The 16,377-nt window shown below is 50.7% G+C and overlaps 10 protein-coding genes across 11 annotated transcripts; 6 read left to right on the top strand and 4 right to left on the bottom strand.

Moving 5' to 3' along the window:
* Positions 1 to 820: 820 nt before the first annotated feature.
* On the top strand, positions 821 to 2,371 carry LMH87_004560 (uncharacterized protein; the record flags this gene model as incomplete). Its single annotated transcript, XM_056195800.1, has 4 exons — positions 821 to 1,076; positions 1,137 to 1,349; positions 1,410 to 1,782; positions 1,843 to 2,371. 4 exons carry the CDS (start codon positions 821 to 823, stop codon positions 2,369 to 2,371), a joined length of 1,371 nt encoding a protein of 456 aa, XP_056049393.1.
* Positions 2,372 to 2,635: 264 nt separating this feature from the next.
* On the bottom strand, positions 2,636 to 3,118 carry LMH87_004559 (uncharacterized protein; the record flags this gene model as incomplete). The annotated part of the gene is made up of 3 exons (XM_056195799.1): positions 2,636 to 2,947; positions 3,014 to 3,058; positions 3,116 to 3,118. 3 exons carry the CDS (start codon positions 3,116 to 3,118, stop codon positions 2,636 to 2,638), a joined length of 360 nt encoding a protein of 119 aa, XP_056049392.1.
* A 356-nt stretch (positions 3,119 to 3,474) lies between these two features.
* On the top strand, positions 3,475 to 4,480 carry LMH87_004558 (uncharacterized protein; the record flags this gene model as incomplete). Its single annotated transcript, XM_056195798.1, has 4 exons — positions 3,475 to 3,802; positions 3,865 to 3,991; positions 4,056 to 4,207; positions 4,314 to 4,480. The coding sequence occupies 4 exons, from the start codon at positions 3,475 to 3,477 to the stop codon at positions 4,478 to 4,480; spliced, it is 774 nt and encodes a 257-aa protein (XP_056049391.1).
* Positions 4,481 to 4,740: 260 nt separating this feature from the next.
* On the top strand, positions 4,741 to 5,292 carry LMH87_004557 (uncharacterized protein; the record flags this gene model as incomplete). Its single annotated transcript, XM_056195796.1, has 2 exons — positions 4,741 to 4,926; positions 5,095 to 5,292. The coding sequence occupies 2 exons, from the start codon at positions 4,741 to 4,743 to the stop codon at positions 5,290 to 5,292; spliced, it is 384 nt and encodes a 127-aa protein (XP_056049390.1).
* Positions 5,293 to 5,664: 372 nt separating this feature from the next.
* On the bottom strand, positions 5,665 to 6,631 carry LMH87_004556 (uncharacterized protein; the record flags this gene model as incomplete). The annotated part of the gene is made up of 4 exons (XM_056195795.1): positions 5,665 to 5,804; positions 5,860 to 6,066; positions 6,116 to 6,477; positions 6,537 to 6,631. The coding sequence occupies 4 exons, from the start codon at positions 6,629 to 6,631 to the stop codon at positions 5,665 to 5,667; spliced, it is 804 nt and encodes a 267-aa protein (XP_056049389.1).
* A 275-nt stretch (positions 6,632 to 6,906) lies between these two features.
* On the top strand, positions 6,907 to 7,640 carry LMH87_004555 (uncharacterized protein; the record flags this gene model as incomplete). Its single annotated transcript, XM_056195794.1, has 2 exons — positions 6,907 to 7,119; positions 7,191 to 7,640. 2 exons carry the CDS (start codon positions 6,907 to 6,909, stop codon positions 7,638 to 7,640), a joined length of 663 nt encoding a protein of 220 aa, XP_056049388.1.
* Positions 7,641 to 7,852: 212 nt separating this feature from the next.
* Positions 7,853 to 8,507, bottom strand: LMH87_004554 (uncharacterized protein; the record flags this gene model as incomplete). Its single annotated transcript, XM_056195793.1, has 3 exons — positions 7,853 to 8,015; positions 8,098 to 8,402; positions 8,490 to 8,507. The coding sequence occupies 3 exons, from the start codon at positions 8,505 to 8,507 to the stop codon at positions 7,853 to 7,855; spliced, it is 486 nt and encodes a 161-aa protein (XP_056049387.1).
* A 416-nt stretch (positions 8,508 to 8,923) lies between these two features.
* On the top strand, positions 8,924 to 10,270 carry LMH87_004553 (uncharacterized protein; the record flags this gene model as incomplete). The annotated part of the gene is made up of 2 exons (XM_056195792.1): positions 8,924 to 9,170; positions 9,222 to 10,270. 2 exons carry the CDS (start codon positions 8,924 to 8,926, stop codon positions 10,268 to 10,270), a joined length of 1,296 nt encoding a protein of 431 aa, XP_056049386.1.
* A 738-nt stretch (positions 10,271 to 11,008) lies between these two features.
* Positions 11,009 to 14,740, top strand: LMH87_004552 (uncharacterized protein; the record flags this gene model as incomplete). The annotated part of the gene is made up of 2 exons (XM_056195791.1): positions 11,009 to 14,579; positions 14,637 to 14,740. 2 exons carry the CDS (start codon positions 11,009 to 11,011, stop codon positions 14,738 to 14,740), a joined length of 3,675 nt encoding a protein of 1,224 aa, XP_056049385.1.
* A 442-nt stretch (positions 14,741 to 15,182) lies between these two features.
* On the bottom strand, positions 15,183 to 16,240 carry LMH87_004551 (uncharacterized protein; the record flags this gene model as incomplete). 2 transcript variants are annotated; one of them, XM_056195790.1, is made up of 4 exons in its annotated part: positions 15,183 to 15,275; positions 15,501 to 15,531; positions 15,596 to 16,122; positions 16,226 to 16,240. In XM_056195790.1, 4 exons carry the CDS (start codon positions 16,238 to 16,240, stop codon positions 15,183 to 15,185), a joined length of 666 nt encoding a protein of 221 aa, XP_056049384.1. The 2 variants fall into 2 exon arrangements, with proteins under 2 accessions (XP_056049384.1, XP_056049383.1); XM_056195789.1 differs by lacking the exon at positions 15,183 to 15,275 and having other exon boundaries at positions 15,484 to 15,538.
* Positions 16,241 to 16,377: the final 137 nt, after the last annotated feature.

The following is a 16,377-nucleotide window of genomic DNA, read 5'->3' as shown; positions in this document are numbered from 1 at the left end:
CCGGCCGGTTCAAGGGCCCTGTTTTTAGCAGGCCAACTTGTCTGACGTTGTGCCTGTACTGGTAGAGCCGTGTGGTGGCTGAAGGGCCTCAGGCTCTGGTACGCTGCGCTAACGGCCCTGCAGATCCCCCAATAGCACAGACAGCTGAGCCAGCAGTTCGTATTCATTCCACCCAACCAAGGCAGTGGATAGGGACAAAAGGGGCTCAAGTTTTGCAGATTGCAGTTGGCAGTACACCTCTGTCGTTTTACTTGAGCACTGTTGCGCAGCAAAGCGTATTGACCATATTGACATTTGGTGCTTTTGTTTTGCGAGGCTGCCAGGAGCAGTGACGCGCAGTGGGGACAGCTAACTACTAACTACCTACAACCGGACTCTGGCAGCCTGCTACCGTAGCTACCTTACGGCGGCCGAGGTACTGATAAGGTACCTACCTGCCTAGCGTGCCTACCTAGGTAGGTAGGTAGGTAGCTGCTCAGCACAGTGCCCTCACCTTGCTAAAGTCGAGTTAGCCAGTAGACGCAAATGCAAGTGCCTGTGTAGCGGCCAGACACGAGTCTACCTAGTACAACTGTACCTCGGTGGCGTCATGGCTGGTTCTTCGTACCTACTTTACCTGGTACGGGGCCAAGTGCATGCACGTCGATAGAAATGCGGAGTACATAGAGCAGCGTGCAACATTCGCCTTGTCACAATACAATACTCATAGCTCGGAGAATACTTGCTACCCACATTGAAGCGGCCTTGACTTGACTGTGCTCCGGGCGTCCGTTCATCCCCCTTACTTGTTTGATCGCTGCCACTGCCATCTACACCAAACATGCCGCCTCTGCCAATCAACGTCGGCGACAAGCTCGGCATTGAGAGAAGTACACCTTCTCAGCCACAGAAAGCTGCACGGCTAAAATTGCTGGGCGCATTCGCTGTGACGGCCTTCGTCGTTGTTCATGGGCTTTGGGGTTCGTCTGGTATCCGCCACCACCTATGTGCTGGCAGCACTGGGAGACGCGATTGTGGCCGTCTCGAAGCGTTGGATGAGAGAGCACGCTGCGTTCTCTCCAATACACCCCTGATCGGTAAATGTTTCTCCGTTTCTAAGCAAGCACCTTGGAACAAATACTAATCTTGTTGCATAGACGGACATGTTGACTTCCCAATCCTGCTTCGCGGAGTCTACGGCAACCAGGTTGAAGCTACTGCGTTCAGGGAGGCCTTTGAAAATGGTACTTTGACAGGCCAAGTTGATTTGCATCGGCTTAGACAAGGATCTTCCGGTGGTGCATTTTGGAGCGTCTATGCGCCTTGCCCAAAAGATGGCGGTGACTTCTCGGACGAGAATTACGCTGCGAGTACGCAACGTGCCACCTTTCTTCTCGGGGTTCCAACCTCGTAGGCTAACTATCTAACAGGTGTTCAGTATACGCTCGATCAGATCGATGTCATGAACAGGCTGCAGAAGCTGTACCCACATGACTTCTCGCAAGCGGTAGATAGCAAGACCGCTCTGGCAGCCTTCAACCAGGGCAAGCTCATTTCACCGCTAGGTGTTGAAGGACTGCATCAAATCGGAAATAGAGTGGCTAATCTTAGACTGTTCCATGATCTGGGTGTTCGATATGCTACTCTCACGCACAATTGTCACAACAAGTTCGCCGATGCCGCTGTTCTGGACAGCCCTACGAGAAAGGCGGAACCAAAGTGGCATGGTCTCAGCCCCATTGGCCGCAAGCTTGTTCATGAGATGAATAGAATAGGAATGATTGTCGATCTCGCCCATGTCAGGTACGTTGTCACCAAATCGTTGTTGCTGCTGCCTCCATACATTCCGCCAACCAACTCCAGCGACGATACAATGCGCGATGTTCTGGGTGGTAATGACGCCTGGGAAGGCTCCAAAGCCCCGGTCATTTATTCACACAGCTCAGCGTATAGTATTTGCCCACATCCGCGAAATGTCAATGATGAGATCCTGCAACTCGTCAAGAAACACAACTCATTGGTCATGGTCAACATTGCCCCGGATTTCATTTCTTGCATCGACAATGGCAGCGAAAATGGTATCCCCGATCCAGTCCCGGAAGAAGCCACAATTCAGCAAGTAGCGCGCCATATCCTACACATTGGCAACCTCATCGGCTTTGATCATGTTGGCGTCGGGACGGACTTTGATGGTATTCCGACACTTCCCAAAGGTTTCACTGATGTGAGCCAGTATCCGGACCTTGTGATCGAGTTATTGAAGAATGGAGTCAGCGCTTCTGACGCGGCAAAAGTTGTCGGTGGCAATCTCCTGCGAGTATGGGCAGGAGTTGACGCCGTCGCGGCGGAGCTGCAAGCTGCCGGCCAACCCGCCATGGAGGACGAGCTGTGAGCTGCGCTCTACGATATATATCAGTCATACACACGAAGATATATAAATATTAATTCATTTGCTTCTTGTATTTGGCCCTCTTGGCCGGACTGGTATTGCATAGTAATGCGTGGTAATTAATGGTACATGGTCGTGTCCTCCGCTCGGTCAGCCTCGAAATCAACGCTATTTCATGCGCAGATTCTCGATAAATAAAAGTACAGCAGTCCAAGCATGAGACCGGGCCCCTTTTCAGCGGTTTTGTGCCAAACACCTTGGCCTGTCTCAACCTTTTCGGTTGATGCGGTTGAGCTTGTTCGCGGTTGCGGTTTGTGTTCTCGTTCGTTGACCTCGCACAGGTAGTCCCATGGCGTGTCGACGGCCTCTATATGAGCCCATATCCTTCAATCTCTTGATGTTATCCTGTAGCGATTTTCTCGCGTCGCTCTCGATGGGCATTTGGCCCAGCTCGGCCGTCAGCGAAGTGATGGTTCTGGGCGCCAATGAGCCCATGGTTGCGAGGTTGTGTATCGAGTATTTGGCCATGATGCGTTCTGAAAGTTGAGAGCCGAGGCCGTAGAAAGACTCGAGTGCCTTCTGTATTTTCCAAGTAATCAGTCAGCTGTCACGGGCTGCATCGCAGACATTCCGCGAACTTCGTACCTTGACCAGCTTGGTCTCTGCGAAATTGACGCCCAAAACGAAAACCTGTGGAATTCGTTAGATATCATTCTGCGCGTGTGGAGATTCTGCGCATATGCATACCATGGTGGCTGTGGTGCAATGCAGTGTCTATGTCGTCTAGGAACTTTTACTCCTGTCGCAAAGCCGCCTAGCCATAATTTTGGTCCCGACTCTAAACCTCTAGACCGGATAAACTGTGGGCAAAATTATCGCGATGGCTTACCTAACGGGCGTTTGGACACAGGAGCTGGTGGGCCTGAAACAAGTCATGGAACAGTGGCGGGGAAGCTCTGACATTAGCGGCTTAGTGCGAATCGCGGAATCAGGGTACAGGTGTCCTCGCGCCAAAAGGGAGCTTGGTCGCAACTCTAACCCGCCCAGTTCTTTCCACTTCCTTTCTCTTTCTTCATCGTACATCGTTCTCGAAAGAAACAACCACAATGTTCAACCTCCGCCGCTTTATGGCCTCGGCCATGCTGCTACTCGCAGTTGGCTTGGTCTTCTTCTCGCAGACCGCCGCTGCCGCCAAGGGCCCCAAGATCACCCACAAGGTCTACTTCGACATTCAGCACGGCGACGAGAACCTTGGCCGCGTCACCTTTGGTCTCTACGGCAAGACTGTCCCCGAGACCGCTGAAAACTTCCGTGCCCTCGCTACAGGCGAGAAGGGCTTTGGCTACGAGGGGTCTACTTTCCACCGTGTTATCAAGGACTTTATGATCCAGGGCGGCGACTTCACCAAAGGCGATGGCACTGGTGGCAAGTCTAGTACGCAGCATTCCCCTGAACAATAATTGGCACTCGCGGACCAATTGGCTAATACGGAATAGTTTACGGCAACAAGTTCAAGGACGAGAACTTCAAGCTCAAGCACACCAAGAAGGGCCTTCTGTCCATGGCCAACGCCGGACCCGATACCAATGGCTCCCAGTTCTTCATCACCACTGTCATCACCTCGTAAGTGGCTAGACGCCCCCTGACTTTGGGAAATAGGCAATTGGATACTGACAGGGCATACTAGCTGGTTGGACGGCCGCCACGTCGTTTTCGGCGAAGTCCTCGAGGGCTACGACCTCATTGACAAGATCCAGAACTTCAAGACTTCTCCCGGCGACAAGCCCGCGGAGACTGTCAAGATCGTCAAGAGCGGCGAGCTGGAGGTTCCTGCCGAAGGTATTCACGTTGAGCTTTAAATACCTGCACACTACACCCAGCCCAACACATTCTCGCCCTCTTCTTGTGTTTCCGCAAGCTGATTGATGCTTGTTTTGTAATTCAGAACAAAACGAAACTATTGCAGCACCCAAGCTGGAAAAGTCAACATCACATAGACGTTCTCCTTCCGCGATGCTGTTGCTAATTTTCATTGGCATGGCCATCGGCGTTTTTCTGGTTCGCTGTGCATCAAAGCCAAAGGTTGTTGTGCATGAGAAATCTCTGGTTTAGGAAGATAGATTAAATTAAAGTGAAGCCTTCATTGAAACATGCTCTCTACGAAAACAATACGTGAAGTTTGGGCGCCTTTCGGTGGGCACTGCTCCTGGCGCAAGATCTGTCACGTGGGGGTCCAAAAGAGCCCGCCAAAAAAAAAGTTGTGAGCTGGGTTTAGATGAGTTTGGCCCGCCAGCTCAGTGTAGTCCCGTCTTTCTCAAGATCTTTGCCGAATTTTTGTCTTTCAAAACGTAGAGAACTTCAACTTCGTCAAGATGAAGGTTCTAAGTCTCAACTTTGTCAACTGCGCCGCCAAAGCCTGCAAAGCCACCTCCGAATCCTTCCCGCTGCATCCCAAGGATGCCGAACTCGTTCAAGATGAGATTGAGCTGAACCCAGCTATGCTCATCAACGTTCTGCCTAGACTCGACTGGGCAGCTCTTCGAACAACTTCCTCAGAGGTAAGAATTATAGTGCCATGACTTTTCCAACACGAGGCCGTCGCGATAGGCTCCTGTGAGAGGGGTATTGTCACTGGGGTTTTCTGTTGGTCTGAACATCCAGCAAAGCTGTTCTACTTCAATATTATTAAGCAATTTCGCTAACTGATATTATTTCTTTGCTAACAGCTCGGTTTCCCCGAACTTCCGGGGCAAGCTCCTACAGCCGAGCAACTGCAAGCTGATGAGAAGACTTTGAAGGATCTGCACCACTTGTTGCTCGAGACACAGATTTCGGAAGGCAAGCTTGTTTGTGGCAACTGTGGGCATGAGTATGCCATCAAGGAGGGCATTGCCAACTTTCTTCTGCCCAGCCACCTAGTCTGAGTGGCCGATCGGTCGAAGACATCGATCGCCATGAGGCGTCGCATAATGACTCTGTGACTCTCAGAGGTGGCATGTTTGCATGAAGGGTCTTAGCACCCGGTGTAATGGCGTTGGACTGGCTTTACAAAAGTGGGCTATGATATGGTATTGTCGCGGGTGAGCATAAATTAGCGTCGATCAGGTGAAAAAGGCTGTTGTTTCGGGTATTCAAATTCTGGCGATTACTCTGCGCATGCAAATACATGCATTCCATCTATAAGAGTGCTAACATTAATTCGCAAGGTGCAAGTCCTAACGCAAGCTTCGTATTGTACAGTGTTCCTGATGATCCCAATATGGGTTGCTCTGTGAACAGGTAATGCTTACATGTCATTACTGCTGTTTCTTCTGTGCAGATGGCCCCATTTCCTTTTCAAACGCACCATACGACACCTGCAGACTGCCAAGTCCCTTGATCCCAACCCCAAGAATACTGAAAAGAACAATCGTCGTGATAAGGCCCATGAAAATACCTGAGTGTCGCCATTAGAATCTTGAGCATTGGGCTGCGAGCATGAGAATACGTACCTGGAGTGAAGAACTGATATTTTTCGAACAGAGGTCTGTTATCTGTCTCAAAAACTGCATCACTGTCATGTGTAGCTCTTCGCAGGTCCTGGTGAACAGCCTCGTCAAATTGCGCCTCGTAAGCAGGTTCTGGTCGGGTGGCATAGAAAAGGATCGTGAAGCTCTCGTGGCCGTTATCTTTGCTAATGCGTTCACCAAGGATGTGATCTGATGGTTTGTTAGTTCGGATCGCATTAGACTTCTTTGAACATCGTACCATTAAGAAGAAGAGCCCGTGCCCTGTTTTCTTGCGGCAGCTGGCCCAGTGAGACCTGCTCGACAACAGCCTGCTTGCCGTGCTGCGAGCAGGCATTTTTCACGAAATTGACGAGATTGCCGTCCTTGATATCTCCGACGACCTCTGAGACAATGTATTTTCCTTGGATACGGTCATCGAGAGTTACCGATTGATGGAGTAATGGCATATCCGAGAACTGGTTGTGGTGAAGATCGGCGGCATTCATCCCAGGCTGCGTCGCCAACACGTAGTAGTCGGTCGGGCATCTTGAGAGAATATCTTTTGTGTTTCTCAGAACGTCGGAGCTGCTCTGGAGCTGCGCATCACTGGTCGAAGGAAAGCTAGGTAGGTGCACTCATTAGAGTCGCGTCAACGAGGGAGAGGACAAGGCATCACATACGACGCAGTAGAGTATAGAATCCAGGGTGTGGCATCTGAAAAGGCCACAGCAACTCCAGAGAGCGTGAGTGACCCGATGAACGCCTGCAGACGCATTGCGGATAGATTTTGCTGAAGTCACTGTGTCTGAAGCTGCGTCAGTCAACCATGCACCTGCAGCGGCTCTTGTATGATGCACGGTACCGGGCAAGCTGCAAAGTCAATTATGTAATCACCGCCTTTAGTGCAACTCCCCTTTAGTGGCTCACTCAGGCACTGGGTCGAGCTGTCAGCGAGCCGTGGCCGATAGCGATAACAGCAAAATAATTTTTGGATGAACTTGTCGCACGACAAACAACTTACGGCTTAAACATAGCCATCAGTCGACCAATATGTTCGCCAAACCACGAGTAAAGAAAAGCATTCTCCCGCTTCCGAGCAGGAAGCGGAAAAATACTTCGGAAGTGGAAGAAGTGAACTTCGATAATGACGCTCGCCAAGAATACTTGACTGGTTTTCACAAGCGAAAGCAGCAGCGCATAAAAAATGCACAGGAAACAGCAGCAAAGCGAGCGCGCCAAGAGAAATTGGATACACGCAAACAGGTGCGCATTATGTCAATTGATTCAACTTTGCTTCTTGCGGTTCAATATAATTGACCAGCTATGCTCAATAGGTGCGAGACGAACGACGCCAAGAAATGGAAGACCATGTTCGCCGCATCAACGAAATGTTAAAAGCATCCCTTGCTGCGACTGCCGAAGACGACAGCAAGTCCGAAAATGACCAAGGCGAGGAGTGGGATGGGTTTCCCGATCAGCCCGAGTTAGATATTGTCGACCACGAGGAGGAATACATAGACGAAGATCGGTACACAACTGTAACGGTTGAGAGCGTATCAGTGTCTCGCGACGGTCTATCGAAACCTGAGCTACTGAGCGAAAACGACGAGAGCAAACCTGAAGGCGAGGAGGAGGTTGGAGGCCAAGAAGAGAATGAAGACAAGAAATCGAACCGAAGGGCTCCAAAGCCCAAAAAGAAGCAATTCCGTTACGAATCAAAAACAGAAAGAGATTTCGAGAACCGGAAACAAAGAGCAAGGAACAAAGCCAAACGAGGCGTATGATGTATGTATCAACGAATTAGATTGAAGTTATATACCCGAAGAAAGAGCAGATTAAATTACTACGAGACATGTAACATGTCGCTGTGCGTTCTGCCGACTTCGCAATAATTTTCTTCTCAGCGCAAATCTTACGCAATAGGCTCTATTTAAGTCCAGCGACACCAAAACGCATGTACAAGGGAACGCAATTTCCACCAAGCTCATTATGCAGGTTAGATATTGCCAATTTCGACCTGGAGCTCCTCCAGCTCTTTCTGGAGACTGGTGTGCTTCTTGGCCATCTCCTCGTACTTTTGCTCCCACTGGTCACGCTCGTTCTCGAGGGCCTGCACCTTGCGTTCAAAGTGGCCGGCCTTGACATCGGTCTGACGAAGCCTAGATATCCATTGTTAGCCAAGGTAATACAAGAAACGGAAGCGTAAATGGCATTCCGGTGCTTGGCTAGTGCACTACATACTTTTCGTTAGCGTCTCGCAGTGTCTTATCGGCATTCTCGGCTTCCTCTTCCAGGAGCTGAAGTCGTCTCTGTAGGGTTTCGTTCTGGGTTCCGTGTTGTTGGCCTTCGTCGGCAGCCTTTTTGAAGTCCTTGATGGCAGTCTCGAGCTTCTCGACCTCAGTCTCAAGAAGGTTATTCTTGTGCTGAAGCGAGGTGATTTCCTGTTCCTTGGAAAGATTCTCTTGCTCGAGTGTCTTGACCTTGGTCTGGAGCTCTTCGACCTTGCCAACGGCCTCATCGGCTTCCAGGCGAAGCTGGTTCATTTTCTATGCAAAGCTTCGTCAGCCATTGACCGCTGCATCCCCCACCCCAGCGGCGCCAACGACGAGTGTGGCAGCTTTAGCTGAACTCACCTCCTTGATGCGATCCATTATGTATCTTCGATTATTCCTCGAGTCTTTTAGATGAACTTAGGTAGGAAAATATACCGCCTTGACTGCTTGATCGAGTTGTTTGAATAGGCGGAGTTGGAAGCAGGGAAAAGGGGTGGGGTAGGGATAATTGCCCCTCCAAGATGCCTTGTGCAATGTGCACTAGCAGCAGGTCAACATGTGTGCCCGCCCTTTGGCTGCCGTGGCCACTACTGGTAAGTTGCGGGCACGCGCCACAGGCTGGCTTGTTGCCTAGACAACAACGCACTGATCACCATGTGTCAACATCTTGCACGTCAGCCAATCATTAACTGACATTCATTCCCCTATTGCTCATTTATCCTCTCTCTGTCAACATCTTGCAAAATTGTTCAATTTGTCGACCAGTCGTTATTCTTCCATTTGTCGACAGCGCGATGCTAGCAGCACACCGAGATCAGGAAAACCTGGTGCACGCGCACCAGGTTCCAGCGAAACAACAGCCCAAGACGCCGGGACCGAGATATCCGAAGACTCCGATAGGGCGTTTTGCTAGAAATGATGAGAATGCGCCGACAGCCTTCACGGGCAAAAATGCGCTCGTTGGAACTATCAAGAATACCACTAACGGTAAACTGTTGACGAAACCAACGTCGCAGAAGCAGACTTTAGCGACTCCTTTAGGTAAGACTCATGGTCTCCTCACATATCACGAAATACTCACAGCGAACGCAGGCAACCAGTCAAGAGCCCCCCTTGGAAACAAGACAACCAACGCGAAAGCGCGGCCGAGTCAATCAGTGATCGGAAAGCAGAAAGTGAAGCCGGTCGAGGCTTCTCATATGAAGGCCGGCACCCAGCGACCTAAATTGCGACAAACAGAAACAGCTACTCCAAAGTTTGAAATCCAACCTGATAATAAGAACGCAGGCGCAGACGAGGAGCCTGAATATGCCCCCCCCGCCCCGACTCCCTTACCATACCAATCAGACGTGCTTCCCGAAGGCGGGTTGACGTTTAGGGGTCTGAAGAAAGAATATTTGCTCAAGGGCTATTACGAGAACTATTACAATCCCGTCGATGATGACGGTGTTTCACGTCTTGATAAAGCATTTGACGATGAGATGAAGTTGGCATTGGACAAGGCCGTTGAGCAAAATGACCGCGAATTCGAGGCTCTCGACTGGGGTGTACCTGATGTGCAGGATTCCAAAGCCACATTTCCGGCAACTACAGCTCCCAGAAACCCCGGCTCACGAGCCGACGCCCACAGGGACAAGGTGCCGGTTCCCAATGATCGAAAGCTACACACAATCAGCTCCCGCAGAGCAGCCTCAGCGTTGGCCATTCACTCGGACAGGACTGGAAGTGCATTGTCATCACGGGTAGCATCCTCAAAACGACCTTCAGCTCAGCCTAGAATGGCCAAGTCATCAGCTATAGAGCCATCGGGTACAACTACTGGAGAAGCGGCCTCGCGCACTACGATTGGCTACAGCAAGGGCAGAACCGCATCCTCCATGATGCGTCCCCACCACCAAAGCAGCAAGAGTCTTACTAGACCACCTGCTCGTCAAGCTTCGGACAACAGCTGGGATCTTACCAGCACCCCTTCTCGTGCCCGCCTAGGTACTCCCGAACAGAGCCTGCTGCGAACAACTGAACGTCCGCAGTTCACGTCCATATTCTTCGACGATGAGGACAACGCGGAGCCTGTGACTCTCAATGGCCCAGCAATTGACTCTGATGATGATGAGACGTTTGAGCTGAAGCTGGATATTTAGATAAGTAAAAGGGATTTCATTTGTGAGAAGAGAAAATGAGCATTGGTAATTGAGCAGGCGTTTGGACAGAGACGAGCCGTTCCACTCACTTTTGAGACGGAATTAATGATAGAGATGTGCTTTTTATGCAATTCAGGGATGTTTTGTTACAAATATAAATAAAAGGGGGTTTTTGATAAAAAGAATTGCAATGACGGAGGAGCGCATAGTTCGGCGCAGGAAAGTGAATTAGCATGAAGTAACTGGGGGCGCCGACCAAATGTGGTAACGCAACTGCGGGTCGGATAATCTATTATCCTTATCCCACTATGATGCGTGGTGCATTGTGGAGTTCTTCCACGCGCTTGGGAGACCTAGAATGAAATCGCCATCCCTGGACGTGCCGCAGGTCGAACATTCTCCCAAACTCCTGTCACTGCGTCTCGGCCGCAACACCACAATACTGAGGCTGAACACCCAGTAATAGTGGTCGCACCTAGTGTCGCTCTACATATCATTTGTCACGCCTGAATTTCCTGTCCGCGCCGCTCGTGCCCGCGCCGAAAAATTACTCTGCGCCTCGCTGTCACTCAGGCTTTCTTTCCACCTTGTCGGTCGCGTGAACTGAACATCCGCGCGCGCAACAAAAACATCCTCCCGCAAACACTACACCCAACAGTTGTCCCCGATCATCGCGCCCTTCTCAGCGGTATAATGATCGAAGTACGCCATAAAAGATAGCAGGAGCGCATCGGCACGATGACTCGCCCCCCACCAGGCGTGAGCTTCGCGCAATTCTTTCCCAATGCCCCGAAAGTGAGAGCCGAGGCGCAGGGCCGGAATGATCGCGACAGAACAAGCCAAATATCCGATCATGTCGATTCATCCGCATTCAGTGCTTTGACACATGACACCGGGTCCGTCGCTCTCTCACGGTCGCAAGTGAATGGGGGCGGCGCGATGCCGACAAGCCAGGGCGCTGATGACTCTCCGCTTGGTGACATGCCCAGCACTGTCGACTCTATTAGCTCACACACAAGCTCTTCGTCATCGGTTTTTAGCAATGCTGCGGCTCGGGTACCCAACTTAGGCACTTCTCGTGTCTCCTCTCACCTTCCCGCCGTTTCTTCACCTCTTTATCACTCCAATTCGACAAATACATTTCCGCAAGGGTCAATACCTCCACAGGCTGAAAGATCCGTGAATGGGGCTGAGTTAGGATCTCGTCCTGCGCCTGCCGATATTCCGAGAATAGAGCGTGAGGTAGCGCGGGAGGTCGGGTCTTCAGTCAAGGGCAGAAAATGCACATACGACCCGATCCTCGACCGCCTACGCAACAGAGCTGTCAGCAAGACGGCGAAACCCACTTACAAAGAGTTCGGCTTCGACGATGTTTCTGCGCCCCAAGATCCACGTCTAGCAAAAGGTGGCCGCTTAGGATACATCAACACCGACTTCTATTTGCCACGAGCGCGCTTCTGTCCGGCTCCGGAAAACTTGAAGCCTTACCCCTATGACCCCAAAACTTCTATTGGCCCCGGGCCTCCGACACAAATTGTCGTCACAAAATACAACCCGCTGATCCCTTTCAATAAAGTAACAGCCATCTTCGCTACATTCGGCGACATTGCTGAGAGTAGCAACAAGATGCACCCTGAAACAGGGAGCTACCTAGGCTTCGCTACTATCCGGTACCGTGACTCTAAACGAGCCGATCGACCCTCAATAACTGCTATCGATGCAGCCCGTCGAGCCGTTCAGGCTCGTGGGATCAAAGTCGACTCCGAAATGGTGAAGGTCGAATATGACCCTGAGGGCCGAAGGAGTCGCAGGATGCTTGAGGGTCACTTACGCCGTGAACGAGAAAAACTCGAGAAAGAGAGGGAGAAGTTAACACAGGCTGCACTTGCTGCAAAAGCGGCCGCGGACCTCAAGTTATCCACCAACTCCTTTGCTCGGCCACCACCAACGGGTCCAAAAGCGCCAGCTACTTCGCGAACCTCGCAGCCACCGGTTACACAAGCACCCCCGCCTCCTGCGTCTATGAGTCGTGCTCCGGCGAGCCTCGAGCCGAAAGATCTCTCTACCCAACTTGCGAACGATCCTTACATCTTTATCGATTGTCAGAGTGTTCCCTTACTTACGAGCATCTTGCCGCATATGAAGAAGCGACTAAAGAACTATGCATTCGACGATATTCGGATCGATAAAACTGGCTATTATGTCATTTTTAGCAACTCCTTTACTGGAAAAATGGAGGCCGAGCGTTGCTTTCGAGCTGTTAATCATACTGAGTTCTTCACTTACAATATGTCCATGCAGCTATGCTTGCCGAGAACCCGAGCTGCAACGCCTGTGGATCGCAAAAGAAGCCCGAGTCCTGAGCGCAACAGCCGCCGGGCACAACAGCTTAAAGCCGAGGAGGATGCAGCTCGACGCCGACGAGAGGAAGAAGCCGACATTGAAGAAGAGAAGAAACAAAGAGCTAAAAACTTTGATCCCGTCATGGAGGCCGTCCAGGTTGTGCAGCGAGAGATGATGGAGCATTTGATTCGTCACATCCGAACGCAAGTTGCAGCTCCCTCTCTATCAGACTTTCTCGATCCAGTCAACCACGCTGCGAAGCGCCGTCAGCTCAACATCGACGTTGCTGAGGAAGAAGACGATGCTACAATGACAGATGCGTTTGACACTTCCAGAATGGGAACCCCGAACTCGCGCGCGGATCCTATTGAGCGCAGGACTGGTCGATTCGAAGCCAAGGCATTGCCGAAAATTCGCAAATCCAAAGCCAAAGGAACAGCCTATCGCAGTACATTTGTCGATCCGTTCTCGCGGAAAAGAGCTCCTGTTTCACGGCCGGCATTCAGATCCCTACATCACCGCCTCAAAAGCTTCGACAGCGATTTTGAGTCAGATGATGATACTGATGCAAAGACACTCGCGGCAGCTGAGGCGGAGGCAGCCGCGTCTCGCCCACAGAGCCGCATGAGCACGGATGAAGATAATTGGGCTCCTGGTGAAGAAGACTCCATGACAGAAGCCAGCTTAGCAGTAGTCGACAAATCTCTCTCAAAGAAGCGCAAGCTTGTTTCAGCTGCTGATATGGCATCGAAGCGTCAAAAGAAGCTAGAAGAGGATTCTTTCGTGGCCAAGTTTGACGAGGTCAAGAGTGAACTTTCAGAAGATATCGGCGCCGAAGCTGATGTAGCGGACGATAATGACAGCAGTCTTTCGAGATCGCAAACGCCGCTATCCAGCATTGCCAAGGGAGCAAAGAAGAAGTCTGTCAAGCCCAGGTCATCCATGGCCAAACAGGCATTGGAAGAGCAAGCGAAATGGCCCCAGAACGCTGAGGATGACGAAACCCCCGAGCCCCAAAGTCTACCCAAGAAGTCCATCCCAACGCCACGAGAACCGCAAAAATATGACGAGCATCTCTTTTCGGCAGAACCGCTTTCCAAAGCATTTCCCCTGCCGGATAACTTCAAGCCTGACATTTCCGCTCTTGAGCTTCTGCACCTCGGCGCTAAAGATGGCCCTGATCTGGCAAAGCTAGGAAGAAAGTTCCAGACGGCCGAGATTGGCAGCGCTGATCTCTGGCTTTGGCAGAAACAGCGCATTCGAGAACTCAATGCGCGCGACCCATCTGCGCATAAGCCATTGTCCATCAGTGGATACTATGTTCCAAATCCTACGGGCTGTGCACGGACAGAAGGCGTCAAAAAGATTCTCAACTCTGAGAAGTCGAAGTATCTGCCTCATCATATCAAGGTACAGAAGGTGCGCGAAGAGCGGGAGGCTCGCATCAAGAATGGCAAAGACTCCACTCCTACTACAGCGGAAGCTTCCAAGATTGCAGCGGATAAGTTGATCGCTAAGGGCAACTCGAGAGCTAACCGAGCAACCAATCGCCGATATGTTGCGGACTTGAACGATCAGAAGAAGACTCTTGGGCAAGACTCTGATGTGTTCAAGTTCAACCAGCTCAAGAAGCGGAAGAAGCCTGTCAAGTTTGCCAGGTCTGCTATTCATAATTGGGGCTTGTATACCATGGAAGACATCCACAAGGATGACATGATTATTGAGTATGTGGGCGAAGAAGTCCGACAACAAATTTCCGAGATTCGTGAAAATCGATATCTCAAGAGTGGCATCGGCAGCAGTTACCTATTCCGTATTGATGAGAACACCGTCATTGATGCCACCAAGAAGGGCGGCATCGCACGGTTTATTAATCACAGCTGCATGCCGAACTGCACAGCCAAGATTATCAAAGTCGAGGGCAGCAAGCGCATTGTCATCTACGCACTTCGTGAGATTACAATGAGTAAGTCTACCCGCGTAACTTGCCGCGGGACACTGGCTAACTGAATCATTACTACAGACGAAGAACTGACATACGACTACAAATTCGAACGCGAAATTGGTAGTTTGGATCGAATCCCATGTCTATGTGGCACTGCAGCATGTAAGGGATTTCTCAACTAGCTGCGATCTTCGCTTTTTCCGCGCCGCAACTGGCCAAATGAAGGTTGCGGCAGGCTGTACTTTATCAAGTGCTCCGTTCCCTACCTGTTCATATCTAGGGATAGATTGCGGGCATATCAATTTAATAAGAGAAGGGGACGATATACTGAGAATCATCGTGCGATTTGGAATAACTACGGCAAGGATGTTACATGTGATTTCCTCGACTGAATCTTCTCGTTTTCGATGGCGTTACGGATCCAAGCAAGGCACAAACGGTTGGGTTTTGGGGAGCCAGCTATGGTAACAAAAATACTGGTTCCTTCTTTGTTTGTTTTTTTATTTCGACTGCGTTTTCCGCTCAAGTCGCACCTGGGACTTTCTCTTTCCTCTTTACGTCTCGTCTTTCAACAGCATTTGGCAAGGCGGCGGTACAAAACGCAAACGACAGGTAACAACAGCATTAGAGTGGGTTATTGTCTGGCGTCGGAGGTGTATGTAGGCGGTGGTCTTTTATCTTGCGCTCCTCCCGCTCCTCGGTGGCACTTTCTGCCTTCTGGGGAGGCATCACTGGTTGGCTCGGCTGCACCGTGCCATTTTGTACATATAGTTATACCTTTTTTTTTCTAGTTACAGCGGAACTCAACGAAACTCCGATTATAGAACAGTTCAGCTGTTTGCCCTTCGTTTTTTTATAATAAGATTGTCGTATACTGAATGCCTCGAATTTGCAGGTCTGGCATTTTATTACTATTATTTTCATCCTATACATGCGGCATACCGACTTCTGCCAGGCAAGACTGTAGGCATAGCTGGTTTCTCGTTCACTCAGCTCTGTAATGTTCATATAAACAGCATAGGAAGTTCCATGCTTACTTGGGCTCCCCCGGCGGCGCGCGTGGCCCTAACATCCAGTCTTGCATGGCTAACCACTCGCTCCAGCTTGACTCAGCACTTTGAATCTCTTCCTCAGTTGCGCCTTGAAGTGGTCGCAAAAACGGCACAGCTTGGCTGTCCTCGATATCATAACTTGACTTGACATTGACCCAGTTCTCCGACTTGGCGGCAAAGAGAAAGTTTCGTCTCTCCATTTCATGTATCTGCCCAATTCCCTCGCTCCAATCGTCTCCGAAAAAGCCATGCAGGACAGCTGGTGTGTCAAAGCCAGTGGCGACAAGGCGGCGAATATAGGGTACCAGCGCCACGAGGGAAGCCGCGCTCTCGGTGTTATCTGAGGGCTCGCGTTCGTTTTTCTGCGCTTTCTGGAAGGGCAGCAGTATATTCACAAAGGCTGCCACAGCTTGTACCGGGCCGCTATGCTGTGCGTGCTCAACGAAGTGGCTTTGGCACTCGCGAAATTTGGGGTACCAGTCGAAGAGGTCAAATTGTGATTCTTGAAAGGGCTAGATATCAAGGGAATTGTACGATGCAGTTAGCTCTCGTCATGTCAGATTCAGGGCAAAATTGATGAGTCGTTGACGACGCGGCAATCTTTAGGCTGCTTACGTGTTGAAAAGGCATTGGCGCAGGATTCGATCTCGTTCGGCTTGATGTCTCCAACTCTGCTTTTCCAATTTCGGGAAAGAGTGTGTGAAGAGTTCGTGGATCAGCTTTGACTGCTGTCAGGACTACTCGAGCTTTTATGAGTATCTTGTCAT

This window comes from Akanthomyces muscarius, chromosome 2 (genome assembly GCF_028009165.1).
Source record: "Akanthomyces muscarius strain Ve6 chromosome 2, whole genome shotgun sequence".
Classification (NCBI taxonomy): domain Eukaryota; kingdom Fungi; phylum Ascomycota; class Sordariomycetes; order Hypocreales; family Cordycipitaceae; genus Akanthomyces; species Akanthomyces muscarius.
The sequence above is the reverse complement of the archived record's forward strand: the minus strand, read 5'-3'. Positions and strand labels throughout refer to the sequence as shown.